The following is a 25,251-nucleotide window of genomic DNA, read 5'->3' on the forward strand; positions in this document are numbered from 1 at the left end:
ATGAAAATTAAATAAATACAAGATATTTCCAGATACAAAAGCAGATCTATTACCTCTCTATATAATATGTTTATTAATTTAGCAGCCCCCACAGTGGGCTCACCCCCCCCCCCCCAACACCCCCCCATTTGGCAGCGGCTAACGAAGCCCCGGCCCAATTAACGCCGATTTTTCCCTAATTAAGGGAATTTTCCCAGCCCAAAAGTGCGTTGGGGGATTTGCTGCGTTTTCCCAAAAAAGCCACAATTCCTGGGGTGGGGGGTGTCGCATCCCCCCCCCTCCCCGCCCAGTCCTTCCGGCTCTGGAATCCGGCTCCGGAATCCGGCTCCAGACTCCTCCTCACCGAAGGGGCTGAGCCGAGCTCAGGGTCAGGCCTGGCCCGGCATTTGGCCGTTTCCTGCCCGTTTCACCCCAAAGGCTCAGCGAGGGCCGCGTGTGGGGCGGCAGGCCGGCCCCGGCCCCGCGCCCGCAGAACCCGCCGAGCGCCCAAAACCACCATTCTCAGCCCCAAACGAGCCTTTTCCACCGCGCAGGCGCCCCCGGCCCCGAGCGGTTGGTGCTGCTGGAGCTCAGACCCGGAAACCGAGGAAAAGGAGCAAATCCTGCCCAAAAAGGGGCGAGGAGGGAAATGTCCTCCCGTGGGGGACAAAACGCGCCCCGTTTCACCTCAAAACCACGAGAACTGACCCCAAACTCGGCTCCAACACCCGAAGTCCTTGTGCGCTCCGCTTTGGTGCGAGTTTCTTAAAAACAAGCTAAACCCGGCTCTGGCCGTGCCCAGTTTACACTAAGCTCACCCCAGCCCTGGGGTCAAACCCCTAAAAAAGAGGGGAAACCGCTAAACCCCTGGAAAAGCCACAAAAACAACGGGGACAAGGACCAAATGTTGGTTGTTCTGAGCGTCGCAGCCCGAGCGACCCCGTCCTGGTTCCGCAGCCACGGAGCGACTCAGTCCAGTCCAGGCCCAGCGCCGGGATTAACCCCCTCAACACCCGCTTAGGCCGGGCTTAAGCCCGCAGGACGGCTCCGGGCACGACTACGGCTTGAGTTTAAGCCAGGGATAGAGGATGGTGAGGATGGAGAGGATGGAGGAGGTGAGACCGCACAGCCCCACGAATCCCGGGCTGGTTTTGCACAAGCCCAGCTTATCGAGCGGGATGAAGATGTCGCAGGCGTTGCGGAGCAGGTCCAGCAGCAGCGGGGGGTTGCGGCGCAGCACGCGGAGCAGCAGGCGCAGCTGCAGCCACAGCCGCAGCCCCAGCTGCCGGCAGCGGCCGTCGGCGCGGGGCTGGCGCCCGGTGTCGTCGGCGCGGGGCTGGCGCCCGGTGTCGGTGCCGTGCGCCCGCTTCCCGCCCGCCTCGCGCTCCAGCAGCGCCCGCAGCTCGTAGGCGTCGCGGCTCAGGTTCAGCACCAGGGCGAACAGGTAATACCTGAAACCAAAAACAAAGCGAGAGGGACGGGAAACGAGGGGGGGGGACATCCCGCCACAAAACACCAGCGAGAACCGCGGAAACGTTCTGGTTACAAAAGAGCCTCGAGATCGAGTGTTTTCCGCTTTCTCTCCCAAAGCCGCACACAATTTTCCTGCACAAACTCCCCAAGCAGCAGGAATGGCCACAAGGTGGTTTTGGATGAAAGGTGCTCCCCGGCTCACAGAGAAAAGCCCAGTCCCAAGTATTTCATGCTGTACAAAGTGTCACGAACCCCACTTGGAGAGGAAAACCCACTTTGTGCCGAACCCGCCGCCCAAGCGGCCCCGGAGCCGCGGCGCTGAACCGCGAGCGGCACCGGAACTCCAGCACGGATTTGCCCCTGTTGGACGCCGGGTGAAGCGGAACGCGCCGATCCGGCTACCGCTGGAGCCACAGTTCAAACTTAAAGGCTCCAAAGCAGCATTTTGGGTGGGAAAGGGGTTTAAGATCGAGTTTAGCTGTTGGTCCAACGCTGGCTTTGAGCCAGGTCGCTGAGAACCTCATCTGTGTGTTCAACCCCTCCAGGATGGCGACTCCAGCACTGCCCTGGGCAGCCTGTTCAACACCCACAGCCCTTTGGGGAGAGATCACCCCAAATTAACCCCAGCGTCCCCGGCTCAACTCGGGGCCGTCCCCTCTCCCCCCATCGCTTTGTCCCCTGACCCCCCCCGAAAGGCAGGCGCGCCCCCACCTGAAGGAGCGCTGGCTCCACCTGTCCTGGTCGAGCGCGGGGAGCAGCCCGGCGCGCGCCGCCCACAGCGCGTTGTCGCAGGCGCAGAACAGCGCGCGGTTCAGGTGGCCCAGGGTGAGGCAGACGCGCAGCACCGCGTCCGGCTGGTGGATCCCGCGCTTCGCCGCCTCCAGCGCCTCGGCCCAGCCGCCCAGCCGCACGACTGCGGGACAGACACACGGACAGCGCTCAGCGGGGGCGGGGAGGGCCCGGACACCAACCGAGCGGCGGAGCCAGCGGCGCTGTGGAGCAGGCACCGAGCTCACCGGATTTCACCTTTCTCCCTATCGTACCTTTACCCGTACTTCACCTGTACCCGTATTTCACCTGTACTCCACCTGTACTCCACCTGTACTCTTATCTCACCTGTACTCCACCTGTACCCTTATCTCACCTGTACTCCACCTGTACTTCACCTGTACCCTTATTTCACCTGTACTTTACCTTTACTTTACCTGTACCCTTATTTCACCTGTACTCCACCTGTACTCCACCTGTACTCTTATCTCACCTGTACTCCACCTGTACCCTTATCTCACCTGTACTCCACCTGTACTTCACCTGTACCCTTATTTCACCTGTACTTCACCTGTACCCTTATTTCACCTGTACTTTACCTTTACTTTACCTGTACCCTTATTTCACCTGTACTCCACCTGTACTTCACCTGTACTCCACCTGTACCCTTATTTCACCTGTACTCCACCTGTACCCTTATTTCACCTGTACTCCACCTGTACTTCACCTGTACTCCACCTGTAACCTTATTTCACCTGTACTCCACCTGTACTCCACCTGTACTTCACCTGTACCCTTATTTCACCTGTACTCCACCTGTACCCTTATTTCACCTGTACTCCACCTGTACCCTTATTTCACCTGTACTCCACCTGTACTTCACCTGTACTTCACCTGTACCCTTATTTCACCTGTACTTCACCTGTACCCTTATTTCACCTGTACTTCACCTGTACTTTACCTGTACCCTTATTTCACCCGTACTCCACCTGTATTCTACCCGTACTTCACCTGTACTCCACCGGTATGTCACCCTGACATCACCGGTATCACACCAGCGCTGGGCTCACCCTCCCCCGCTCTCCAGCCACTGGCCGCTCCCGCATTGCTCACACCCACACAACTATTACACACCAATTACAGTTCCCGTACATTTTTAACACCACATACATCCACGCCACGAACACCCGCCCGCGCTGGCTACAACTGCTCCGTTCCCCACGGCACAGCCGTTAACGGGCCGGGCACAAGCCCAGCCCCGCGCTGCCCAGCTGCGCCCCGTCTCCCTCACGGGTCTGAAAGCTGAACCCCCGTCTCCGCAGGTGGTTCGGCCAGCGGGCCGGGGTTTGTAATTAACCCCAGCGACGTTAACGAGCCCCCCCGCTCACGCTTGCGGCCCAGGCTCAGGTGCGCCTCCAGCTGCCGGGCTCTGGCCAAGGCCTCGGCGCTCGCCCCGCTCCTCCGCAGCGCGTCCGCGGCCACGGCGCAGGCGTACTGGGCAGCCCTGCAAGAGACGGGGCGGCGTGAGGGGCGCGAGGGGCCCGCGGTCCCCCGGAGCCCCCGGACCCCCGCCCCCCGGCGCGGCCGCACCTGAAGAGCCGCTCCTTGGCCGCGCTCTGCGCGCTGAACCGCACCCACGCCTCCATGGCGCCGCCGCCCCCCCGGCTCGCAACGGGGGCGGGCGCCACGCGGCGGCCGGGAGGAGCGCAACACGGCCTCGTTCTTATTGGCTGGAAGCGGTAGGCCGCGCCCTTTGCCATCAAAACAGAGGGTTTGATTGGTTAGCGTTGCCATTTTCCGCCCTCCTCCCGACCAATAACAACGCGATTGTAATCCGCCCCTCCCTCCCTGCTGCTTTGCGTTTTGATTCGTTCTTTCCTCTGTAGTTCACATCACTTCTGCAGCATGATTGGACAGCTGCCGCCCCTCGCCGCGCCCTACAAACAAGTTGTGATTGGACTGTCCTCCCCGCCCCGCCCACTTTCGCGATCCTTGGCCCTGCGATTGGCGCGCCGCCGCTTTCACCACCTCCCACCACCATTGGCCACCTCCCGCCGCCGCCCCGCCCCCTCCCCGCGGCGATCCCCGCGCCCATTGGCCCGCGGGGCGGTGAGTGACAGCCGCGGCGCCGCGGGCGCGCTCCCCTCAGAGCGGCGATGGAGTCGGTGCGGGCGCAGCGGCCGCAGCCCGGGCTGGGGACGCTCCGCTCCCTCCGCCCCGGGGTCACCGGCGCCGCCGCCTCGGCCCCTCCGCCGCCTCCCCCCGCCGCGGGGGCGGCCCCTCCGCCCGCGCTGGGCCCGGGGCTGGCGCTGCCGCCTCCGCCGCCGCCGCTGGGGCTGCAGGGCCCGGCCGCGCCGCCGCCCCCCGGGCCCGGGCCGCCCGCCGTGCTCAGGGAGGCGGTGGAGGCCGTGGTGAGGAGCTTCGCCAAGCACACGCAGGGCTACGGCCGCGGTGAGCGGGGCCGGGGGCGGGGCGGGGGGGACCCGGGCTCTGCGCCGTCTCGTCCCCGGTGGGACCGCACCAGGGATACCGTGTGCAGCTGTGGCCCCTCAGTTCCAGCAGGACAGGGAACTGCTGAGAGAGTCCAGCGCAGCCACCAAGATGCTGGAGGGAGTGGAGCATCTCCCGTGTGAGGAAAGGCTGAGGGAGCTGGGGCTCTGGAGCTGGACAGGAGGAGACTGAGGGGGGACTCATTGCTGGGGATCAAGATGGAAAGGGGCAGTGTCAGGAGGATGGAGCCAGGCTCTTCTGGTGACAACCAGGGACAGGACAAGGGGCAATGGGTGCAAACTGGAACACAGGAGGTTCCGCTGGAAGATGAGAAGCAACTTGTTGGGGTGAGGGTGGCAGAGCCTGGCCCAGGCTGCCCAGGGGGTTGTGGAGTCTCCTTCTGTGCAGACATTCCAACCCGCCTGGACACCTTCCTGTGTAACCTCATCTGGGTGTTCCTGCTCCATGGGGGACTGCACTGGATGGGCTTTCCAGGGCCCTCCAACCCCTCACATCCTGGGGTTCTGCGGCATTCTCCCCCAGGGCTGCTCCTCTGAGCCGGTTTCTCTCTCCGTCTCGTTCCCCATCTCTCCCGGTTCACAGGATGGTCCCTCCTCGCTGTGTCCCGCCGTTTGGGGCTTTGCCCCTTTTCCCCCCAGGACGCCCCGTGTCCCGTCCCATCGCTGGAGGGTCTGGGACATTCTCGGGGTGTCACCTCCCCCTTTTCCTCATGTTTCTGACCCTTTGCCCAACCCTCCTTCTCCACTAATTCTCCCTCGTCTGGGATTCCTCTTCTAACCCGTTTTCCTTGCTCTGCGGGTCCTTCCCCAGCACAAACCGAAGGTGCAGATCTCCCCAGGATGCTCCTGCTTCCCCAGACCCGCTTCCCTTTGCTCCCCTTTTCCCCTCAGATCCACGACTTTTGGGAAGAGAAGAGATTTGGGAGCCCTGTGCTGGTTCTCCCCATCGCAGCTGACGCGCTGCCCGCACGACGGGCTCTAAAGGCCACCGGGGAGCCGCCTTGGCTGTTGTCATTGGGTTCAGTGTCAGTAACCAGCTGCTTTTTGCTGGTTTTGGAGACTTTTCCTCGCGCGAGGGATGCAGAGTGAGCTCGGGCGCCGTTAGAGGTGAGAACCCCCATCCAAACCCGTCGCTCTGGGGCTGTTTGTGCCAAAACCGAGAGAGTGAGGACAACCCAACCAGCTCTGCTCTGCCCTCGGGGTCCCGCGGTCTCAGGGTCCAGCTCAGGAACGTCTCCGTGGCCTCTTAAACACAAACTTTTGGCTTCTTTTGGGCTTCGTTTGATGTGCGGTTTTGCTTTTGTAGATTAGGGGAAGGAGACAAGGCCAGGGTGGGCAGGGATTTGGGTGACAAAGATGGGTTTTGGGTGACAACGCAGGGATTTGGGTGACGAGCCGGGTGCAGGAACTTGAGCCGGGCACAGAGATAGAGGTTTCCTACTCATGCTGTACCTGTAATGGGTAAGTGTGGTAAAGCTGGAGAGAACAGAGGCTGTTTGTTCTTTTCAGGCGTTTTCCAGGTGTTTTACAAGGAGGGCGCTGGTGCGGTAGCGATTCGGTGCTCTCTGTGTGATTCCTTCGCTTCGACTTGGTGTCGGGACACAGAAAAGGCTCATTTCTTCCCAAGAAGGGGGTTGTGCCCTCGGCTGTTCCTGGGGTCCCCCTGCGTTCTGTGGCAGAAAACCCGCGGCTGGGAGGAGGAACTGGGGCTGGTTGGGGGCGCGGGTGCTCTGTGTCCCGCAGGGCAGGCGCCGCTCCCTCCGCGGGCGCCCGAGCTCCTGCTCTTCACACACAAAGCACCAAAAAAACAACCGCAGAAGCGAGAGGGGAAAAAAACCCTTAAAGCACATATTTTAGCAGCCTTGTGATGGAAAGAATCTGCCACCCCGCCCCAGAGGAGAGGCCGTGCAGCCGCTCTGGTTCCCAAGCTCCGCCGCCCGGCGGCGGCTCCGGCAGCCGCTCCAGGGTTTGGCGGGGGCGAGCTGGCCCGGCCACGTGGAGCCGCCGGGCGGGCGCTTTGCCCTGGGTGCGGGTCCGGCCGGGTGAACCCGCGGCGCACGGCGACGGCGTCTCTTTGATTCCCTCTGTCAGCAGCGAAGTAACTAACTTAGGCTTTTTCTGTGGATAAACAGCATTGAATCCAATTCCTTGTATTCCTTAAAGACGTGTTCATTAGGGCACAAGCCAAACAGCGCTGGGTGCGCGGGGGTTCGCTCGCCCAACACGCACACCTTTAACAAGAAGTGTGCTTAATTACAGTATGGTATTACGTATTCATAATGACCCAGGAACGCCTGTACATATTCATGACCTTCCCGCTTTTGTTAGAATGAGTCTCAGAGCACCGTTTCCATATTCCCCTCCTCGACCGTCCCCTGTTGCGCCGGCGCGGGGTCACTTGGTGAATTTGGGGAGGGGTCTGTAGGGTCTGTGGATGAGGCTCCTTCAGCTTCCTCACAGTGCGCTCTTTACTTTGGCTCCTTATGGTGAGCTGGCTGCAACCCGAGCTGCCAAACCCACTGCAGCCAGCCTGGCGCCCCTTTTGCCGCAAACCTCGGCTATCTCGTCGTGACCTTTTACACAGAACTCAACCACCTTTCCCCTTTCCAGGTTCAGAGCCCGAGCCTCGTCTGCTTACACCTGTAGACATTAAACCTCCCGGCGCGCATCACAACCGCGTCTCACAGCAGCGTCGGCGCTGCCTGCCCGCAGGAAGTCGAGCAGGCGGGCGACAGAGGTGCCGGCGGGCGCCAGCGCCAGCGCTTTGGGCTGGCAGCGAGGCTTGTTCTGCTTGCGGGCCGTTCAGATCTGTTTACGTATCTTTGTTATCGATGGATCTTTATTATCGATACTGGTTAATGTACCTTTATTGAAACATCTCCATTTGCACGCTGGGTTTCCCGTCAGACGAGCCCTCCCCCCGGCTCGGAGCATCCTCAGCCCGTCCCTGCCTTTGCTCCACCCCTTGTTTTTCTCTGTTTTCCTTGTTTTCTCTCTATTTTCCAGCCCCGCGTTGTGTTTCGTGCTCCGTACGGGTCGAGTTCCCGGGGTGCACGGGGTCGAGATCCCTGGGGTGCAGGGGGTCGAGTTCCCGGGGTGCAGGGGGTCAAGATCCCCGGGGTGTGTGGGATCAAGTTCCTGGGGTGTGTGGGGTCGAGTTCTCGGGCTCTCACAGACCTGACACACAACGGGGTTCAGGACGCAAAGCACAGCAACCTCCCGTTTCCCGCCGCTTGCCCCGCGTCGCTGCTCCGTGATGCACAGACCGTGTTGTTCTGGAGCATTTGCAGCCCTTATTCGGAGCAGGAGCCTCTGGTCCCCTGGGCGCGGTCCTGGGGGCGGTGGGGGCTCTGGGCGCAGCCGGGCCGGCACGGGGAGCCCTTGTCCCGCCGGGAACGGCCCTTGCAGCCCCATTTCCAATTCACATTTCAAGGCAGTTCCCATTTTTTTAAACCCATCTTGCGTTTTTCTTCACAAAATAAAGAGAAAAACAACCTGAGGATGGTGCAGAGCGGCGCGGGATTGGCGAGGCCGGGAGCTGCGGGGCCGGCTGCGCACAGAGCCCTCAGCTGGGGAGATGGGCCCTTAGGTGCTGCAGAGTTCACTTTTCCTCCCCAAATCTTGACAAAATAAGAAGGGGGTGAGCTTGGAACGGCTCCCAGGGAGTTCCTGCGGCTCTGGGGCTCAGGGGCGAGCAGAGCTCGGGTTGAATTGAAGAAATGTCCTTCAAAAAGGAGAACGAGAACGTAACCGCGCGGGTTTGGGCTGCACGTGCTCGAAATTTGGCGCTGCTTAAACCCGCCTTCTGCAGAGACTGATTGCCAAAGCCAGCGTCTTCAGCTCTGGTTTCCCAACCGGGACGGAAAGAGCTGTGTGTAACGAAGCTAATCCCGGGTTTAACCTGCGGGGGGGGTTCAGCACCGGGACGTTTCTCTTCTCCCCTCGGGTGGCTCCGTGTGCCTCCGTCGCGGTGCTTTGAGGCAGTTGGGGCGTCTCGGGGTTCCTCGGCTCCGCGTCAAGCCCGGCTCTGGTTGCAGTGAACGTGGTGGAGGCCCTGCAGGAGTTCTGGCAGATGAAGCAGTCGCGCGGCGCCGACCTGAAGAACGGCGCCCTGGTCGTGTACGAGATGGTGCCGTCCTCCAGCCCCCCCTACGTCTGCTACGTCACCCTGCCCGGCGGCAGCTGCTTCGGCAGCTTCCAGGTACGTCCCTGCCCTCCTCGTTAACTAATCTGGGTGCTCAGGTACATCCCTGCCCTCCTCGTTAACTAATCTGGGTGCTCAGGTACATCCCTGCCCTCCTCGTTAACTAATCTGGGTGCTCAGGTACATCTCTGCTCTCCTCATTAACTAATCTGGGTGCTCAGGTACATCCCTGCTCTCCTCGTTAACTAATCTGGGTGCTCAGGTACCATTCCTTACTCTCCTCATTAACTAATCTGGGTGCTCAGGTACCATCCCTTGTTCTCCTCATTAACTAATCTGGGTGCTCAGGTACATCCCTGCTCTCCTCGTTAACTAATCTGGGTGCTCAGGTACCATTCCTTACTCTCCTCATTAACTAATCTGGGTGCTCAGGTACCATCCCTGCTCTCCTCGTTAACCTAATCTGGGTGCTCAGGTACATCCCTGCTCTCCTCATTAACTAATCTGGGTGCTCAGGTACATCCCTGCTCTCCTCGTTAACTAATCTGGGTGCTCAGGTACCATCCCTGCTCTCCTCATTAACCTAATCTGGGTGCTCAGGTACATCCCTGCTCTCCTCATTAACTAATCTGGGTGCTCAGGTACATCCCTGCTCTCCTCGTTAACTAATCTGGGTGCTCAGGTACCATCCCTGCTCTCCTCATTAACCTAATCTGGGTGCTCAGGTACATCCCTGCTCTCCTCATTAACTAATCTGGGTGCTCAGGTACCATCCCTGCTCTCCTCATTAACCTAATTTGGGTGCTAAGCTCCCAGGTACATCCCTGCTCTCCTAATTTGGGCGCTCGGATTTCCCCACAGAATTAGGTATTTTGGGGCGGGCACAAACGCTTTCCCGCCCATGTGGAGCTCTGCCTGTTACCCGCTTCAATTTCAAGCTGGTTAATACGTGTTTCTAATTGTCCGGCTTCAACCCGGGAAGGTTTGGCTCTAGATTTGGGTGTTTCCCTGCACACTGAGGGAAAATACAGCGTATTGGAGGGAGCCCTCAGACTGGCCGGTTTGGGGAATGCCTTCTCCTTCCCAGTTCAGAGCACTGGGATTTATTTACAGGTGCAGCTGGGGCGGACCGGTGGGGCCCGGTTTCCCCGCAGGGGCTCCGGCTCTGACCCTTCTTTCTGTTTAAAAGGAAAAGGTCCAACCCAAACACTTCACCGAAAGATTAAGGTCCAAAAATCACAGCGGGTCCCGCTGCGTTTCGCGTTCCCTCGTTAATCTCTCGTCTTTGTTTGACAAACGTTTCCAAAAGAGACGCCTGGAGCAGCTCCCGGTGCCGAGATCAGCCCTCGCGCTTCGGAGCCGCTTGGTTGTGTTTTGCCTTTAAGCCGTGAGCGTGGTTTGGCGCCGGCGTTGGGCGCCGCGTTCGGCTGCCGCGGTAGCGCCGGGCTGAGCGCGGCCGGCGCGGCCGTGGTCTCACACTAACGAGTTCAGGATGTCCGAGAGCAGCGACGGCCCCAAACTGCCCCCGGATTCCCGTGGTTCGCGTGACATGTGGAGCGTGGGGCCGCGGGGACCTCGGCCACCTCGCCGTCTGTCTGTCCTGACGCCGTCTGTCTCGCCCCCAGTTCTGCCCGACCAAGGCCGAGGCCCGACGGAGCGCCGCCAAGATCGCGCTGATGAACTCGGTGTTTAACGAGCACCCCTCGCGGCGCATCACGGACGAGTTCATCGAGAAGAGCGTCTCGGAGGCGCTGGCGTCTTTCAACGTGAGGCTTCCCGCTGCCCCATCGCCGGGAACGCGGGCAGGGAAACCCAAAGCTGGGTTTGCTTCTGCATCCGGAACTCCTCAGGGCAGGGTGGGGTTTTCGGTGACTTCTGAGTGTTAAAACCTAATCCTTATTCTCCGGCTCCCCCCGCGATTGCGTGCGGATCGGCAGGCGGGAGAACACTCCCGGTTGGTCGGGAATTGTGTTTCTCATGTGCCGTATCCCCTGCAGGGCAACCGGGAGGAGGCCGACAACCCCAACACCGGCATCGGCGCGTTCCGCTTCATGCTGGAGTCCAACAAGGGCAAATCCATGCTGGAGTTCCAGGTACCGCTCGCGGTTCAAGGCTGCGGCTCCGGGGCCGCTTGGGCGGCGCTTTGGGCGGCGGATTCGGCACAAAAGTGGGGATTTCCTCTCCAAACGCAGCTCGGGGTTGGTTCGTGACGCTTTGTGCAGCACGAAATGCTTGGGATCGGGCTTTTCTCTGTGGGCCGGGGAGCATCTTTCATCCAAAACCCGCTGTGATTGTGCCATATGCGTCGTGATGAGCGCCGTTACGTTGCGCAGACGTGCTGAGGTGCTGAGGGACGCGGGGCAGTGCCGGGGGTGGGTTCGTGGTTGGACTCTGTGATTTTAAAGCTCTTTTCCAACCAAAACGACTCTTTGAACCCTTTTAATTTAAACTGGGGCTTCCAAAGTGACTGGAAACAACTCTTGTGCAGCCCAACCGCGCAGAGGACGGAGGGACGCGCCGGGAGCCGCCGCGCGGGGCGCAGCGGGTTTGGCTTCTCTCCGAGCAGGAGAGGCCCCGCTTTGCTTCTCTTTCTGATCACCCGTAGCTCGTTAACGCTGCACGTCTTTCCGTGCAGCCCCGGGGGCCGCAAACACGGACGCGCTCTGCGATGCTCCCCGTGCGACGGAGCGGGCGGTCGTGGTGCTGACCCGCGCCCCCGCGCCCCCCGGCGCTGACTCCGTTGCCGTTGCAGGAGCTGATGACCGTGTTCCAGCTGCTGCACTGGAACGGCAGCCTCAAGGCCATGCGGGAGCGGCAGTGCTCGCGCCAGGTGAGCTGTCCCCGCGCCCGGCGACAACCGCCTCGTCCTCCCGGTCACAGCGCCACGCGGGTGGGAGAGCGTTGGGCTGGAGCGCAGGCGCTAACCCGCCCCGGCACCGCCCCACGGCCCGAGAACCTCGTCTCAGTCTTTAAACCCTCCAGGGATGGTGACCCCAGCACTCCAGCCTCTTCCAACACCCAACAACCCTTTTGTAGATAAATTCTCCCAAATTTCCAACCTCAGCCTCCCTGGCGCAAGTTGAGCGAAGCCCCCGTGCCCGCCCCGTGCTCCCGCCTCTCCCCGTGTGTTCCCCGAGCCCGTTTCCCACCGCGTGTCCCCTGTCCCCATCGCAGGAGGTGCTGGCCCACTACTCGCACCGCGCCCTGGACGACGACATCCGCAACCAGATGGCGCTGGACTGGGTGAACCGGGAGCAGGGCAGCCCGGGCGCCCTGTCGCGGGAGCTGGCGGCCACGGAGCGCGAGCTGGACGACGCGCGGCTGGCGGGGAAGGAGCTGCGCTTCCACAAGGAGAAGAAGGACATCCTGACGCTGGCCGCGGGGCAGCTGGGCAGCACACAGCCCTCCTGCTAGGACCTGCGGGTGAACCCGACCCTGCCGCCGTGTTCCTGCCAGGACCTGCGAGAGAACCCGACCCTGCCGCCGTGTTCCTGCCAGGACCTGCGAGAGAACCCGACCCTGCCGCCGTGTTCCTGCCAGGACCTGCGAGAGAACCCGACCCTGCCGCCGTGTTCCTGCCAGGACCTGCGGGTGAACCCGACCCTGCCGCCGTGTTCCTGCCAGGACCTGTGAGAGAACCCGACCCTGCCGCCGTGTTCCTGCCAGGACCTGCGAGAGAACCCGACCCTGCCGCCGTGTTCCTGCCAGGACCTGCGGGTGATCGCGCTCCCGAGTCCCTCTCTCCGCGGCTCCAGCCGGGGCTCATCCTCTTACTGTCGCCTCTTCCGGAATCGTGGCCCGTTTGCACATTTTTAACCTTTTTTTAAAGAAACAACGCCCTGTACAGATTTTTAAACTTCAGTCCTTGATTTTTACACTTTAATCCTTGATTTTTACACTTTAATCCTTGATTTTTACACTTTAATCCTTGATTTTTACACTTTAATCCTTGATTTTTACACTTTAATCCTTGATTTTTACACTTTAATCCTCGATTTTTACACTTTAATCCTCGATTTTTACACTTTAATCCTCGACTTTTACACTTCAGAGCTGGCGTCTGGCCCCTCTCCTCCGCTGGGCGGCTCCTCGTGTCGCGTTTCTGTGAGGAAACGCCGTTAAACCAGCGTAAGTTCGGGATCGCCACCGCCGGCCCGCGCCCCGGTGCCGGCTGCTCGGCGCCGTTCCCCAAAATGTGGCACTTTGCCCCAAACTGCGGTTCCTTGGTCACCCAGACCCGCTTCGGGCCGTTTCTCTCCTGTTTCTGTGCTCTAGGCGGGGTCTAGCAAAGCTCCGGCTTGGGAAGGACGCTGATCGCGCAGCCAGACGCTCCCAAGCGCCTGGGAGGGACTGGAAACCTAAAACCACCCAAAAACGGATTTAAAAACCGGGATTTTCTTTTGGCCAGACTTAAATCCGGGGGAGCAGCCCCCAGGGTTCCGGGTCCAGGCTTAGGCGGGACTTGTGTCTGCTCAGCTTTTCGCTTGTAGGACCTACTTAACTCTCGGTGTAAATAACGCACCGGACAACAAGTTCCAAGGTAACGAAGGGATCAGATGGGCGGTTTTAATTAGTCTTTGATCTGGGGGCTTTCCTGGGTTTAGGCCGGTCTGGCTGAGCTCAGATCCCAGCCCAGTGGGTTGGGTTTTGCTCCAAGCCCACGTTGCAGCGTTTGGCTGCCCCAGACCCGCTGGGAACGTCCTGATTCGGAGAAACGGGCAGAGACGCGGACGCGCTGGTCCGGCCCAAAGCCAGGCTTTGCCCGGCCAAGGTTAAGCTTTGCCCGGCCAAGGTTAAGCTTTGCCCGGCCAAGGTTAAGGTTTACACAGCCAAGGTTAAGCTTTGCCTGGCCAAGGTTAAGCTTTGCCTGGCCAAGGTTAAGCTTTGCCCGGCCAAGGTTAAGCTTTACACAGCCAAGGTTAAGCTTGGCCTGAGTTCCTGAACCCGTTGGAGGGGAAGCTGTTGAGCTCCTCTCTTGCAGACACAAGTCTTGCTTAATAAACTGAGCTGAATCCTGTAAACCAGAGTGCGGATGCAGGTAAAGCTCAGACTAAGCTTTGGCCCCAGCTCTTCTCTGCCAGATCCCGGGGTCCGGCCCTTTGCTGCGCCAAATTTACCCCATTTTCCCCCAAAAGTCCCCCTATATGCGCTATTTTTAGAAAGAAATCATGCCCCGTTCCTCGTCTAACATATCCAGACTAAGTCTAGACGATTTTAGGTTTAAAAAGTGCCCTTTTGGACTTTAGACTCGCGCCCGCTCCTCCCGCCGCTTCGCGCTCTGGAGGCGGAGACGCGCGACCCCGCGTGCTGTCGGCGCCCTGGCTTTGTATCCTCATCGCACGAGCCTGGTTTGGGTTGGTTTTCTATACGTTGTGGTACGCAGCCTCGTTACGCGGCAGCGTGGGTGTTTAACGCGTATAAACGAGCTTGTGAACGCCCTGGAGTTGGGTCTGATTTCAACCGCGCGCTGCCCGGGTTTGTGTCAGTCCCCGTGACTGCGACTCCGGATGCGCTTGGTGGGTGAGAAACGGGACGAGTCCAGGTTTTCTCAGCACCCACAAGGGTGTTTCCCCGCCACCCCCGTAACCGCCACTACGGGCCCAGTTTGGGGCCACAAGGGGCCACATCGCCCTTCCCAACATGGCGGCGCCAGCGAGGCGAGATGCCTTGACCTCCTCAAGATGGCGGCGGCGGCGCTTCCGCCACGCTCCCTTCCCCAACATGGCGGACTAGGCCCTCCGGCCACACTCCCTCCCCAAGATGGCGGAGACGGCGCTTCCGCCACGTTCCCGTCACCAAGATGGCGGACTGAGCCTTCCCGCCACACTCCCTCTCCAAGATGGCGGACTGAGCCTTCCCGCCACACTCCCTCCCCAAGATGGAGGATTGAGCCCTCCCGCCACATTCCCTCCCCAATATGGCGACGGCACTTCCGGCGCGTTTCCCGGCGCGCCCCGCGGCGGCGGCGGGCAGAGCGGCAAGATGGCGGACGTGCTGGACTTGCATGAGGCCGGCGGCGAAGACTTCGCCATGGACGAGGATGGCGACGGTGAGAGAGCGCGGGGCCGCGCCGAGCCCGCCCGGGGCCGCGCCGAGCCCGCCCGGGGCCGCGCCGAGCCCGCCCGGGGCCGCGCCGAGCCCGCCCGGGGCCCCCGCCGAGCCCGCCCGGGGCCCCGCTGAGCCCGCCCGGGGCCCCGCTGAGCCCGCCCGGGGCCGCGCCGAGCCCGCCCGGGGCCCCCGCCGAGCCCGCCCGGGGCCCCGCTGAGCCCGCCCGGGGCCGCGCCGAGCCCGCCCGGGGCCCCCGCTGAGCCCGCCCGGGGCCCCCGCTGAGCCCGCCCGGGGCCGCGCCGAGCCCGCCCGGGGCCGCGCCGAGCCCGCCCGGGGCCGCGCTGAGCCCGCCCGGCCCGGCCTGGGGGCTCCCGGTGCCGGGGGTCGCTCCCGTTCGGGTCCGTGCGCGGCCCGACCCGGTTTCTCCCCGCAGAGAGCATCCACAAGCTGAAGGAGAAAGCCAAGAAGCGGAAGGGCCGCGGGTTCGGTTCAGGTGAGAGCGGCCCCGGGACCGCGGGGCCTCCGCCCTGCAGCAGAACCGCAGCGCCGCGGCTTCGGGTTGGGGTTGGGGGTTGGGGTTGGGGTTGGGGGTTGGGGGTTGGGGTTGGGGTTGGGGTTGGGGGTTGGGGGTTGGGGTTGGGGGTTGCCCGGGAGCTGCTACCGCGCTGGTGGCTCTGCTTCCCCATTCCACTTCCCCCCGTTTCTCTGTTCCCCCCGTTTCTCCCCCGTTTCTCCCCCGTTTCTCTGTTCCCCCCGTTTCTCTGTTCCCCCCGTTTCTCTGTTCCCCCCGTTTCTCTGTTCCCCCCGTTTCTCTTCCCCCGTTTCTCTCTCCCCCGTTTCTCCCCGTTTCTGTGTCCCAGAGGAGGGCTCCCGCGCCCGTGCCCGCGAGGATTACGACAGCGTGGAGCAGGACGGGGACGAGCCGGGGCCGCAGCGCTGTGAGTGTCGGGGGGTCTGGGTGGGGGGCAGCGGGCGGGGCTGCGGTTCGGCCCTTCCCGGGATGGCAAAGCCCCGCTTTGCCGGGGTTAATCTCGGCTCAGGCCGGGGCGGCGGGGCTCCGTGGTCTCCCCCCGCCCGCCCGCGGCTCGTTCTGCGCTCAATGGCTTTGGGGGCGTCGTGGCCCCAGCGGTGGAAGGCTGGATCCTCTTCGTCACGGGCGTCCACGAGGAGGCGACGGAGGAGGACATCCACGACAAGTTCGCCGAGTACGGCGAGATCAAGAACATCCACCTCAACCTGGACAGACGGACGGGCTACCTGAAGGTAGGACAGACAGCGGGGGGCAGTCCCACCCCCCTCGAGCTTTTCGGCCGCTCGCCGCCCCCGTTTCCCCTCGAGTCCGCGGCCGCGGCGCCGGCCGCGCGGTTCTGACCCGCTGCCCGGGTCGGACGGGCTCGGGGGTGGCTGCGAATTTGGGGCCCCCCCGCGGCTCAGGCTCCGTCGCCCCCAGGGCTACACGCTGGTGGAGTACGAGACGTACAAGGAGGCGCAGGCGGCCATGGAGGGGCTGAACGGGCAGGAGCTCATGGGGCAGCCCATCAGCGTGGACTGGTGCTTCGTGCGCGGGCCGCCCAAGAGCAAGAGGAGGTGAGGGACGGCCTGGAGCCCGCCTTGCTCCGGCTTAAATCCACCCTTTTCCAGTTTAAACCCCCCTTTGCCCAGTTTAAGCAGAGCTTTGCCCAGTTTAAGCAGAGCTTTCCCCAGTTTAGAGCCCAGCTTTCCCCAGTTTAGAGCCCAGCTTTCCCCAGTTTAGAGCCCAGCTTTCCCCAGTTTAAAGCCCAGCTTTCCCCAGTTTAGAGCCCAGCTTTCCCCAGTTTAGAGCCCAGCTTTCCCCAGTTTAGAGCCCAGCTTTCCCCAGTTTAGAGCCCAGCTTTCCCCAGTTTAAAGCCCAGCTTTCCCCAGTTTAAGCCCAGCTTTCCCCAGTTTAAAGCCCACCTTTCCCCAGTTTAAAGCCCACCTTTCCCCAGTTTAGGCTTGGTTTTTCCCTGTTTGAGCCCAGCCTTCCCCAATCAAAGCCCAGCTTTCCCCAGTTTAAGCCCAGCTTTCCCTGGTCTAAGCGCAGCTTTTCGTCGGCAGGGGCGGGCGCCGGCGCAGCAGGAGTCCCGACCGGCGCCGCCGGTGACGGAGCCGCGTTCGTTTGGTGACGGGGCCGCGTTTGGTGACGGGGCCGCGTTGGTCCCCAGCGCCGACCTGGGGGAAGCGGGAGGGATCTGGGGGGGGAGGGGCCGCCGGACGATTCGTCGCTTCGGCCAATTTGCTTCTTTTACCCTTTTTCTTGGTTTTAACCGAGAAAACGCGACGAAGAAGCAAACGCGGAGGCGTTGGGCTCGTTGCCACGCGGTTTTGGGGCGCATTCGCCCCGTTTTGGCCCAGAGCGCACCGCTTGTCGCCCCGGGCGCCCCCGGGGCCGCTGTTCCTGGGGTTCGGTTTCCCGACGGGTTCCTGAGCTCTGGGGGTTTGTTCGGACTCGGCCTTTTAAATGATTCCCATTTTGTGTAAAAAACACTTGTCTTCTCGTTATCGTCTTTAATTAAACGTTCTCGGAGCCGCGAGCGAGCGCCGTTCCCTGCGCTGCCCGCGCTCGGGTTAGACCGGCCTAAAAGGCGCTTGTGTCGCTGAACCGGCTCTTGATCTCGGTTCTTAATCCCGGTTTTGATCTCGGTTCTTGATGCCGGGGCTGCCACTAAAACAAATTGTTTAAAAAAAGCCGTTTTTCCACAAAATGACCCTTTGGAAGCGATGGGTTTATTTACGGAGCCTTTATTCACCGGGACACCGACAGCGTCTGCGCCCCCCAATGCGCCCCCCACCAGGACCCCGCACCCCAAACTGGGGGGAGACCCCCGAGGAGGGGGGCGCGGGGGGAACTCCGGCTCCCGAAGGGATTTGGGGTCGTGCAAAGTTTCTGCCCAGGGCAGCGATGGAAGAATGGGCGGGAGCTGCGGTCATCAGTAGGCTTCAGAGTGAACGCGCCACCACCTGCATGAGGAGGCCCCGTGGTGGCACCGGCACAGCCAGGGGGTGTCAGAGCGGCCTGGGGGGGTCCCTAAAGACGCCGTGAGTGGGACCCAGGCGTCCGGGTGCCACTTTTTGCTGGGGGGGACGCGGGGTCCCTAAGTCCCCGGCTCGGGCGCCAGCGCGCTCTGGAAGTTCACGAGCAGCCGCAGCTCCTCCGGCTGCATCGAGTGGCGCCGCAGCAGCTTGCGGCGGCCCTTGGGCGAGGGGGGGCCCGGGGGGGGCGCGCGGGGGGGCGGCAGGGGGGGCAGGAACCTCCCGGGGGCCCAGGGCTCCAGCAGGAGGGTCCCGGAGCCGCGGCGCTCCAGCAAACCCGGGGGGCGCCGGCGGGTGCCGGGGGGGGACGATTCGCCGCTCTGGGGGTGCCCCTCGTTTTCGGGGGGGTCCCGGCGCGGTTTGCCCCCCCGCGGCGTGTCGGGGGCCGTGTTGCGGCGCGGCGGCGGTTGGGGACACGGCGGGGGGACGCGCTCGGCCCAGGCGGCCCCGGGCAGCCCCGCCGCCTCCCGGCCCTCCACGCTGTGCCGCCGCGGCCGCCCGCCCAGGCTCAGCCCCTCCAGCCCCGGCACCAGCCGCTCGGCCGCGGCTCCCCGCGTCCCCTCCGGCGCCGCCGAGGCCACCAGCCCCCAGGGCTCGGAATTGAGGCGCTTCAGCGGCCGCCCCCGCGCGCCCCGGGGGAGGTCGGGGCCGGCGGCGCCGGGCGGCGGGGCGGGGAAGCAGAAGATGTCCCTTTCCTCTTCCTTCTCGCTGCCCGCCGGCGACGCCGCCGCCCGCACCTCGATGTCCGAGGGCGACATGCAGCCCCCCGGCGAGCGCTTCCCCTCCGGCCCCGGCGACGGCGGCGAGTTGAGGTACTGGCGGGTGGTTTTGGTCCCCGAGGGGGACGTGTCGGTGGTGATGATGATCACCTCCTTCCCCCGCGCTTTGCAGGCGTCCAGCAGCACCCGCAGCGTCTCCCGCTCCCCGCGCTCCACCGCGTAAACCAAGGCCGAGGCCCCGGCGTAATCGCGGGCGCTGGGGTCGGCGCCGTGGGCCAGCAGCACCGCGGCCACGCCGGGCCCGGCGCCCTGGGCGCACGCGTGCATCAGCGCCGTCTTGCCCGTCTTGTCGGGGATGTTGGGGTCGGCGCCGTTCTCCAGCAGGTACCGCACCATGCGCGGCTGCTCCGGCGGGTCGGCGTAGTCGGCACCGCACGCCGCCATCAGGGGCGTGTGCCCGGCGGCGTTGCCCTCGTTGATGTAGGCGCCCCCCTCCAGCAGCAGCCGCGTCAGCCGGAATTTGCCCTGGGCCACCGCGCGCAGCAGGGCCGAGCCGTCGGCCGGTAACGTGGCGGCGGCGCCGGGCGGCCCGGTGGCCCCGGGGGGGCGGCGGACGGGGCTGGGCATGGCGGCGCTCACGGCAGCGGGGGGGTGTGACGGTCCCCAGGTGTCACCTGCTCACTGCAAGGGGACACGGCGCAGGTCGGATCCCCCCGCAAACCTCCGGGCTGGGGTCCCTGCCTCGGTTTCCCCAGCTGGGTCCCACGAGGGGCCGGTTCCCGCGGGTGCCACCAGCCGGCACAGCCCGCGGTCCCTGGGCCTTCCCGCTGTGTCCCCGGCCTGTGTCCCCATCCCCCCCATCCCCTTCCATCCCCCCAAATCCCCTCCTGCGCCCCCTCCGCACCCCCGGCCCCCTGCTGTGTCCCCTGCTGTGTCCCCTCCTGCCCCCCGTACCCCACCCGCTCCCGCATCCCTGCCCGCACCGTTCCCATGGTGACCGCGGCTCATCCTGCTCCTCAGCTCTGACCCGACAAGAACATGGGGGAGAAACGGCCGACCCCCCCATTTTACCCCCCAGTTCACCCGCCCGGCTCTGCCTGCCCCCCCCAATACAGCGGCTGCCGCCGAGCCCGGGCCCGGCGCTCAGGGCTGCACCATCCCCCGCGGGGGGGGACACCCCGAGAGGAGACGCCCCCCCAGCCGCCCCTCTCCCCCCCGTCCCTCCCTGCGTTACCATGGCAACCGGAGCAGCGCATCCCCCAGCGCCGGGTCCCGGTCCCCGCTGTCCCGGTGCCGGAGGTGCCGGGGCCGTCGCCCCGTGGCCGCCATCCCGGCCCGGCTGCCGGCGGAGCGGGCGGGGGGAGGCAGGGGAGGTTATTTGGAGGGTTCTTCCCCCCCCCGCATCGCTATTTTTGGCGGCTGCCGGCGCGGGGGGGGCCGCAGCGGATGAATCACCCGGCGGCGCAGGCGGCGACGCACCCGCTGCGCGGAGCTGCCTGCGGGGCTGCGGGGGCGCCGGGGCCGGGCGGGGGTCGCGCTGCTGTCCCCGCACCGGGGGTGTCACTCGGCGCGCACAAAAACCCCAAACGGCGGCGCACGGAGATGTGGGGTTTGGGACAATAACAGCGCAGAGGGGCTGGGGGTCGTGGGGCTGGGGGGCAGAACACGGGGGGCTGGGGGGCACAACGCAGCTGGGCTGGCGGGGCCACCGCGCAAGGGCTGGGGGGCAGAACACGGGGGTTGGGGGTCATGGGGCATGGAGACTGGGGCGACCATGGGGTTGGGGGTCCCAATACAGAGAGACTGAGGGGGTCACAGCACAGCGAGGTTTGGGGGTCACAGCACAGCGAGGGGGGGCTGGGGGCCACGGAGCAGCAGCATGGGGGGCCGTGGGGCAGCAAGGCCACAGTGCTGGGGGGGCTGAGATGCCACAGAGCGGGGGCGCTGGGGGCTATGGGGCAACCCCTGCACCCCCCAGTTTCCCTCCCAGCCCCTCTCTCCCCATCGCCCCCCGGTACCGACCCCCGGCCCCATTCACTCACTCACTCATTCATCTCTCCGCCCCGCCTCTCGCCCCGCCCCCTCCCCTGTGATTGGCTCCGCCGCCTGCACATCGTGCGCTCCCCGCCCCCTGCGAGCGGCGCGCATCCCGGACGCACGTGGAGCGGCTGCGCAGGCGCGGGTGAGTGCGGAACCGGGGGGAACCGGGGGGAACCGGGGGGAACGGGGAGGAACCGGGAGAACCGGGGGGAACCGGGGGGAATCGGGGGGAACCGGGGGAACCGGGGGAACCGGGGAAAAGCGGGAGGAACCGGGGGGAACGGGGAGGAACCGGGGGGAACGGGGAGGAACCGGGGGGCAGTGGGGGGCTGCGCCGGGTCCCCGTGTCCCCGGGGCGGCTGCCCCACCCCTCCTTATCCCCCCTAGAATCTCCCAGCTCGGGGGCTGCCCCCCGACAAGGGGCTCCCCCGTTACCGCCTCCCGCCCCCAGCGCCCCCGGCCCCGCCATGGCGGCCCGCGGCCGGGGCCGGGGGCAGATGACGTTCAACGTGGAGGCCGTTGGCATCGGGAAGGGGGACGCGCTGCCCCCCCCCACGCTCCAGCCCTCCCCCCTGTTCCCGGTGAGTCCGGGGGTCCCGGCGTGTGTGTGAACCCCGGAGACCCCGGGCCGTGTGTGACCCCCGGGGCTGAGCACCGACACCCTCGTCACCCCCGTGTCCCCGTGTCCCCCGTGTCCCCAGCCCCTGGAGCACTGACACACCCCGTGTCCCCCTGTCCCCCCCCCATGTCCCCCCAGCCCCTGGAGCACTGACACACCCCCTGTCCCCCCCATGTCCCCCCAGCCCCTGGAGCACTGACACACCCCGTGTCCCCCCATGTCCCCCCCATGTCCCCCCAGCCCCTGCAGCACTGACACACCCCGTGTCCCCCCATGTCCCCCCCATGTCCCCCCAGCCCCTGGAGCACTGACACACCCCCTGTCCCCCGTGTCCCCCCAGCCCCTGGAGCACTGACACGCCCCCTGTCCCCCCATGTCTCCCCATGTCCCCCCAGCCCCTGGAGCACTGACACACCCCCTGTCCCCCTGTCCCCCCCGTGTGCCCCCAGCCCCTGGAGCACTGACACACCCCGTGTCCCCCCCATGTCCCCCCAGCCCCTGGAGCACTGACACACCCTGTGTCCCCCCCATGTCCCCCCAGCCCCTGGAGCACTGACACACCCCGTGTCCCCCTGTCCCCCCATGTCCCCCCAGCCCCTGGAGCACTGACACACCCCGTGTCCCCCTGTCCCCCCATGTCCCCCCAGCCCCTGGAGCACCGCGCTGCGCCGCTGCCGGGGGGCGAGGAGGGCGAGTACATGCTGGCGCTGAAGCAGGAGCTGCGGGGGGCCATGAAAAACCTCCCGTATTTCGTCAAACCGGGGGCGCCCCGGAGAGGTACGGGCTGGGGGCACCCAGGAGGACCCCCCCACACCCTGCTGCACCCCCCTGGGCAGGGCTGGGGAGGGGGGGGGGAACGCAGCCCCGTGTTGGGACCCCCAAACCCATCACCCCCCCACTGTCACTCTAGTGACCCCCCCGGCCCCATCACCCCCTCACCACCATTTTGTGCCCCCCCAGCCCCATTGTGCCCATTCCCAGCTGCTTTGCACCCTGGGCTGTCCCCACGTGTGCCCCCCGTGGTGACCCCCCCGCCCCACCCCCCCAGATATCGAGCGCTACTCAGACAAGTACCAGCTCTCCAGCCCCGTCGACAGCGCCATCGACTGGAACCCGGGTCAGGGGGGACATGGGGGGACATGGGGACCCGGGGGGGGACAGGGACATCGGGGGGACATGGGGACCCGGGGGGTGACAGGGATACTGGGGGGACACGGGGGGTGACAGAGACATCGAGGGGACATGGGGACCCGGGGGGTGACAGGGACATTGGGGGACACGGGGACCCGGGGGGTGACAGGGACATCGGGGGGACACAGGGACCCGGGGGGTGACAGGGACATTGGGGGACACAGGGACCCGGGGGGTGACAGGGACATTGGGGGAACACGGGGGGTGACAGGGACATCGGGGGGACACGGGGGGGTATCTGACCCCCCCACTTTGCCCCCCCAGACTGGAGGCGGCTGCCGCGGGAGCTGAAGATCCGGGTGCGGCGGCTGCGGAAAGGCCGTGAGTGTCCCCGCGTTGTCCCCCGCGTTGTCCCCGCGTTGTCCCCGTCCCCCCGGGGGTCACACTGCCCTCTCCCCCCAGGAGCCGCCATCCTCATCCCCAAGTCCAAGCAGCGCGTGGTGCTCGACAAGGAGGAGGCCATTAAGAAACTGGAGGTACCGAGGCCGAAGGCTCGGCCGCTGCCCCCTGTGCTGGGGGGCCCCGGGGGGGATTTTGGGGTGTCCCCCCCGGGTTGACGCGGGGGGGTCCCTGAACCCCCAGAGCCTGGAGAAGAAGGAGGAGGAGGTGACATCGGAGGAGGAAGAGGAGAAGGAGGAGGAAGAGGAAGGGAAGGAGGAGGAGGAGGAGGAGTATGACGAGGAGGAGCACGAGGAGGTGACATGGGCTGGGGGTCACTGCGGTGGGGTCACCCTGGCGGGGGGGCGGGGTGTCCCCTCACCCCCTTCCTGTCCCCTGTGTCCCCAGGAGACCGATTACATCATGTCCTACTTCGACAACGGGGAGGACTTCGGTGGGGACAGCGATGACAACATGGACGAGGCCGTTTACTGACCCCCCTCGCTGTCAGCCCCCGACCCCAGGATCCCCGTCACCCCCCAGGATCCCCTGTCGCCCCCCAGGATCCCCGTCACCCCCCAGGATCCCCTGTTGCCCCCCAGGATCCCCTGTCGACCCCCAGGACACCAGCGTCCCCTGTCACCCTGTCCCGGATCTCTGGGTCCCCTGTCACTGGCCGCCCTGGGACACTGGGGTCTTGTGTCACCCCCGTTCCTGGGGGGTCCCTTGTCACCAGCCCCCGCGGGACACTGGGTCCCCTGTTGCTTCCCTTGGTGCCTGGGTCCCTTGTCACCCCCCCCAGGACACCAGGGTTCTCTGTCACCCGCCTCCCCCGGACGCCTGGGTCCCCTGTCACCGTCCCCTTCAGCCAGCAGGTGGCACTTGTGCTCCAGAGACGGAGGGGACACCCCAGATCGGGGTGATGGGGACATGGGGACACCCCAGACCGGGGGGTGACATGGGGACTCCCCGCGGTCCCCAACTGGGGGGGGTCCCGGGGGGCTCCCGAACCCCTGGCGGGGGGGGTGACACCCCCGCCTTGTCCCCAGGCCAGCGGTGGGTGGCGCTGTCCCTTTAAGCGGTGGGTTTAGGGGCGATCCCCCCCCGTTTTTGTGGCAGCTTTTTAACATTTGGGCTTTTTAAAGTGGATTTGGGGCCGATTAAAGCGAATTGGTGCATTCCCCGCTCGGTTCATCCCGCGGCCTCAACCCCCCCGTGATTTTTTGGGGGGTGGAGATGGGGTTTTCCGGCCCCGCTGCGGCGCGGGGGAAGGTTTGGGGGGTGTCCCTGAGGTTTGCCCCCCCCACCCCACTTAGGGCTGGTTTAGGGGCTGGGCTGAGCCTTGTTAAACTCAGCACGGGCACCAGCGGCTGGGGGAGCTGCTGGGGGGACGGAAGGGGGCGTTTGGGGGGAAGGGGTGTTTGGGGGGGTCAGGTGGGTTTCTGGGGGGGGTCAGGGGGTGTTTTGGGGGCTCAGGTGGGTTTCTGGGGGTCAGGTGCGTTTCTGGGGTGGGTCAGGTGCGTTTCTGGGGTGGGTCAGGTGGGTTTCTGGGGGGGGTCAGGGGGTGTTTTGGGGGGTCAGGTGGGTGTCTGGGGGTCAGGTGGGTTGCTGGGGGGGGTCAGGTGTGTATCTGGGGGTCACGTGTTTGGGGGCCCAGGTGTCCGGAGGGGGGGGGCCGAGGCGCTCAGGTGAGGCTCACGTGACCGGAGTTCTCCCCCCCCCGCCCCGGGCAAGGTTCCTGTTTACGGCCGTTTAGTCCCCGGGTAATGCAGAAAACCAAACAAGAGCAGCAGCCCCCCCCCCCCCCCCCGCCCAGGAAAAGTGCCCCGGGGGCGGGGCCGTCACGGGGCTGGGGGTGGTGTCCGTGGGGCAAATAAACAATGTCACATGGGGGAGGGGGCAGCGGGACCCCCAGGGACGGATCCACCCCCCCAACAAACCCGCTGGAAAAGCTGCGCCCGGGTTTGTGCCTCAGTTTCCCTGTGGGTCCCCGTGCCCAGCGCCAGCGGTTGTCACCCCCCTGGGGTTTGGGGTCCCTGTGTCACCCCCAGTGGGGTTTGGGGTCCCTGTGTCACCCCATGTCAGGGGGGCAGCGGGGGTGCTGCTGTGTGGGAAGGGGGGGCCAGGCTGCAGCCAAAGCTGCGGATGCTCCATGTGGCCCTTTGGGGACGTTCCTGTCCCCATTCCCCCCCATTCCCAGTCCATCCCCATTCCCAGTCTCATCCCATCCCATTCCCAGTTAACTGCCCCCTCGTTCCCAGTCCCGTTCCCCATTCCCAGTTCCCCGTGTCCTTTCCCCAGTTGCCCGGCGGGTCATTGGCCGCTGCAGCC

General features: G+C 64.8%; 5 protein-coding genes across 18 annotated transcripts; 3 read left to right on the top strand and 2 right to left on the bottom strand.

The window, feature by feature from the left end:
- Nucleotides 1–140: 140 nt before the first annotated feature.
- Nucleotides 141–3,955, bottom strand: PEX11B (peroxisomal biogenesis factor 11 beta). The gene is made up of 4 exons (XM_065042845.1): nucleotides 3,811–3,955; nucleotides 3,609–3,724; nucleotides 2,164–2,365; nucleotides 141–1,430 (listed from the first exon to the last, which is right to left on the bottom strand). The coding sequence occupies exons 1-4, from the start codon at nucleotides 3,864–3,866 to the stop codon at nucleotides 1,037–1,039; spliced, it is 768 nt and encodes a 255-aa protein (XP_064898917.1). The 5' UTR covers nucleotides 3,867–3,955; the 3' UTR covers nucleotides 141–1,036.
- A 395-nt stretch (nucleotides 3,956–4,350) lies between these two features.
- On the top strand, nucleotides 4,351–14,312 carry LIX1L (limb and CNS expressed 1 like). 9 transcript variants are annotated; one of them, XR_010468345.1, is made up of 7 exons: nucleotides 4,351–4,671; nucleotides 8,768–8,931; nucleotides 10,500–10,640; nucleotides 10,872–10,967; nucleotides 11,627–11,704; nucleotides 12,049–13,708; nucleotides 13,751–14,312. XR_010468345.1 is itself a non-coding variant. In XM_065042839.1 (6 exons), the coding sequence occupies exons 1-6, from the start codon at nucleotides 4,377–4,379 to the stop codon at nucleotides 12,286–12,288; spliced, it is 1,014 nt and encodes a 337-aa protein (XP_064898911.1). In that variant the 5' UTR covers nucleotides 4,351–4,376; the 3' UTR covers nucleotides 12,289–14,312. The 9 variants fall into 9 exon arrangements, 1 of the variants encoding a protein (XP_064898911.1); XR_010468346.1 differs by having other exon boundaries at nucleotides 12,049–13,687; nucleotides 13,730–14,312; XR_010468348.1 differs by having other exon boundaries at nucleotides 12,049–13,687.
- A 473-nt stretch (nucleotides 14,313–14,785) lies between these two features.
- Nucleotides 14,786–17,427, top strand: RBM8A (RNA binding motif protein 8A). Its single transcript, XM_065042846.1, has 6 exons — nucleotides 14,786–14,923; nucleotides 15,356–15,415; nucleotides 15,783–15,860; nucleotides 16,049–16,185; nucleotides 16,373–16,509; nucleotides 16,999–17,427. Exons 1-6 carry the CDS (start codon nucleotides 14,857–14,859, stop codon nucleotides 17,042–17,044), a joined length of 525 nt encoding a protein of 174 aa, XP_064898918.1. The 5' UTR covers nucleotides 14,786–14,856; the 3' UTR covers nucleotides 17,045–17,427.
- A 239-nt stretch (nucleotides 17,428–17,666) lies between these two features.
- On the bottom strand, nucleotides 17,667–20,783 carry ANKRD34A (ankyrin repeat domain 34A). Of its 3 annotated transcripts, none has more exons than XM_065042836.1 (3): nucleotides 20,739–20,783; nucleotides 19,927–20,031; nucleotides 17,667–19,373 (listed from the first exon to the last, which is right to left on the bottom strand). In XM_065042836.1, exon 3 carries the CDS (start codon nucleotides 19,317–19,319, stop codon nucleotides 18,036–18,038), a length of 1,284 nt encoding a protein of 427 aa, XP_064898908.1. In that variant the 5' UTR covers nucleotides 19,320–19,373; nucleotides 19,927–20,031; nucleotides 20,739–20,783; the 3' UTR covers nucleotides 17,667–18,035. The 3 variants fall into 3 exon arrangements, with proteins under 3 accessions (XP_064898908.1, XP_064898909.1, XP_064898907.1); XM_065042837.1 differs by having other exon boundaries at nucleotides 20,735–20,768; XM_065042835.1 differs by lacking the exon at nucleotides 20,739–20,783 and having other exon boundaries at nucleotides 19,927–20,529.
- POLR3GL (RNA polymerase III subunit GL) lies at nucleotides 20,631–24,098 on the top strand. Of its 4 annotated transcripts, XM_065042842.1 has the most exons (9): nucleotides 20,631–20,874; nucleotides 21,120–21,313; nucleotides 21,999–22,128; nucleotides 22,400–22,468; nucleotides 22,807–22,863; nucleotides 22,945–23,018; nucleotides 23,125–23,238; nucleotides 23,329–23,438; nucleotides 23,478–24,098. In XM_065042842.1, the coding sequence occupies exons 1-8, from the start codon at nucleotides 20,646–20,648 to the stop codon at nucleotides 23,413–23,415; spliced, it is 954 nt and encodes a 317-aa protein (XP_064898914.1). In that variant the 5' UTR covers nucleotides 20,631–20,645; the 3' UTR covers nucleotides 23,416–23,438; nucleotides 23,478–24,098. The 4 variants fall into 4 exon arrangements, with proteins under 4 accessions (XP_064898914.1, XP_064898913.1, XP_064898915.1 ...); XM_065042841.1 differs by having other exon boundaries at nucleotides 23,329–24,098; XM_065042844.1 differs by having other exon boundaries at nucleotides 20,734–20,874; nucleotides 21,184–21,313; nucleotides 23,329–24,098.
- The last annotated feature ends 1,153 nt before the right edge of the window (nucleotides 24,099–25,251 follow it).

The sequence above is a fragment of the Columba livia genome, chromosome 28 (assembly GCF_036013475.1).
Source record: "Columba livia isolate bColLiv1 breed racing homer chromosome 28, bColLiv1.pat.W.v2, whole genome shotgun sequence".
NCBI lineage: Eukaryota > Metazoa > Chordata > Aves > Columbiformes > Columbidae > Columba > Columba livia.

Bases quoted from the DNA above. Each gene is read 5' to 3' on its own strand.
- PEX11B (XM_065042845.1), bottom strand. From the start codon at position 3,866: ATGGAGGCGTGGGTGCGGTTCAGCGCGCAGAGCGCGGCCAAGGAGCGG. The intron at 2,366-3,608 runs GTGAGCGGGGGG...TCTGTCCCGCAG, and splicing joins CCTGAGCCTGGGCCGCAAGC to TCGTGCGGCTGGGCGGCTGG. The intron at 1,431-2,163 runs GTGGGGGCGCGC...TTTTGGTTTCAG, and splicing joins TGGAGCCAGCGCTCCTTCAG to GTATTACCTGTTCGCCCTGG.
- LIX1L (XM_065042839.1), top strand. From the start codon at position 4,377: ATGGAGTCGGTGCGGGCGCAGCGGCCGCAGCCCGGGCTGGGGACGCTC. The intron at 10,641-10,871 runs GTGAGGCTTCCC...TATCCCCTGCAG, and splicing joins AGGCGCTGGCGTCTTTCAAC to GGCAACCGGGAGGAGGCCGA. The intron at 10,968-11,626 runs GTACCGCTCGCG...TTGCCGTTGCAG, and splicing joins AATCCATGCTGGAGTTCCAG to GAGCTGATGACCGTGTTCCA.
- RBM8A (XM_065042846.1), top strand. From the start codon at position 14,857: ATGGCGGACGTGCTGGACTTGCATGAGGCCGGCGGCGAAGACTTCGCC. The intron at 14,924-15,355 runs GTGAGAGAGCGC...TTCTCCCCGCAG, and splicing joins CATGGACGAGGATGGCGACG to AGAGCATCCACAAGCTGAAG. The intron at 16,186-16,372 runs GTAGGACAGACA...CGTCGCCCCCAG, and splicing joins GACGGACGGGCTACCTGAAG to GGCTACACGCTGGTGGAGTA.
- ANKRD34A (XM_065042836.1), bottom strand. From the start codon at position 19,319: ATGCCCAGCCCCGTCCGCCGCCCCCCCGGGGCCACCGGGCCGCCCGGC.
- POLR3GL (XM_065042841.1), top strand. From the start codon at position 20,646: ATGGGGCAACCCCTGCACCCCCCAGTTTCCCTCCCAGCCCCTCTCTCC. The intron at 22,864-22,944 runs GTGAGTGTCCCC...CTCTCCCCCCAG, and splicing joins GCGGCGGCTGCGGAAAGGCC to GAGCCGCCATCCTCATCCCC. The intron at 23,019-23,124 runs GTACCGAGGCCG...CTGAACCCCCAG, and splicing joins AGGCCATTAAGAAACTGGAG to AGCCTGGAGAAGAAGGAGGA.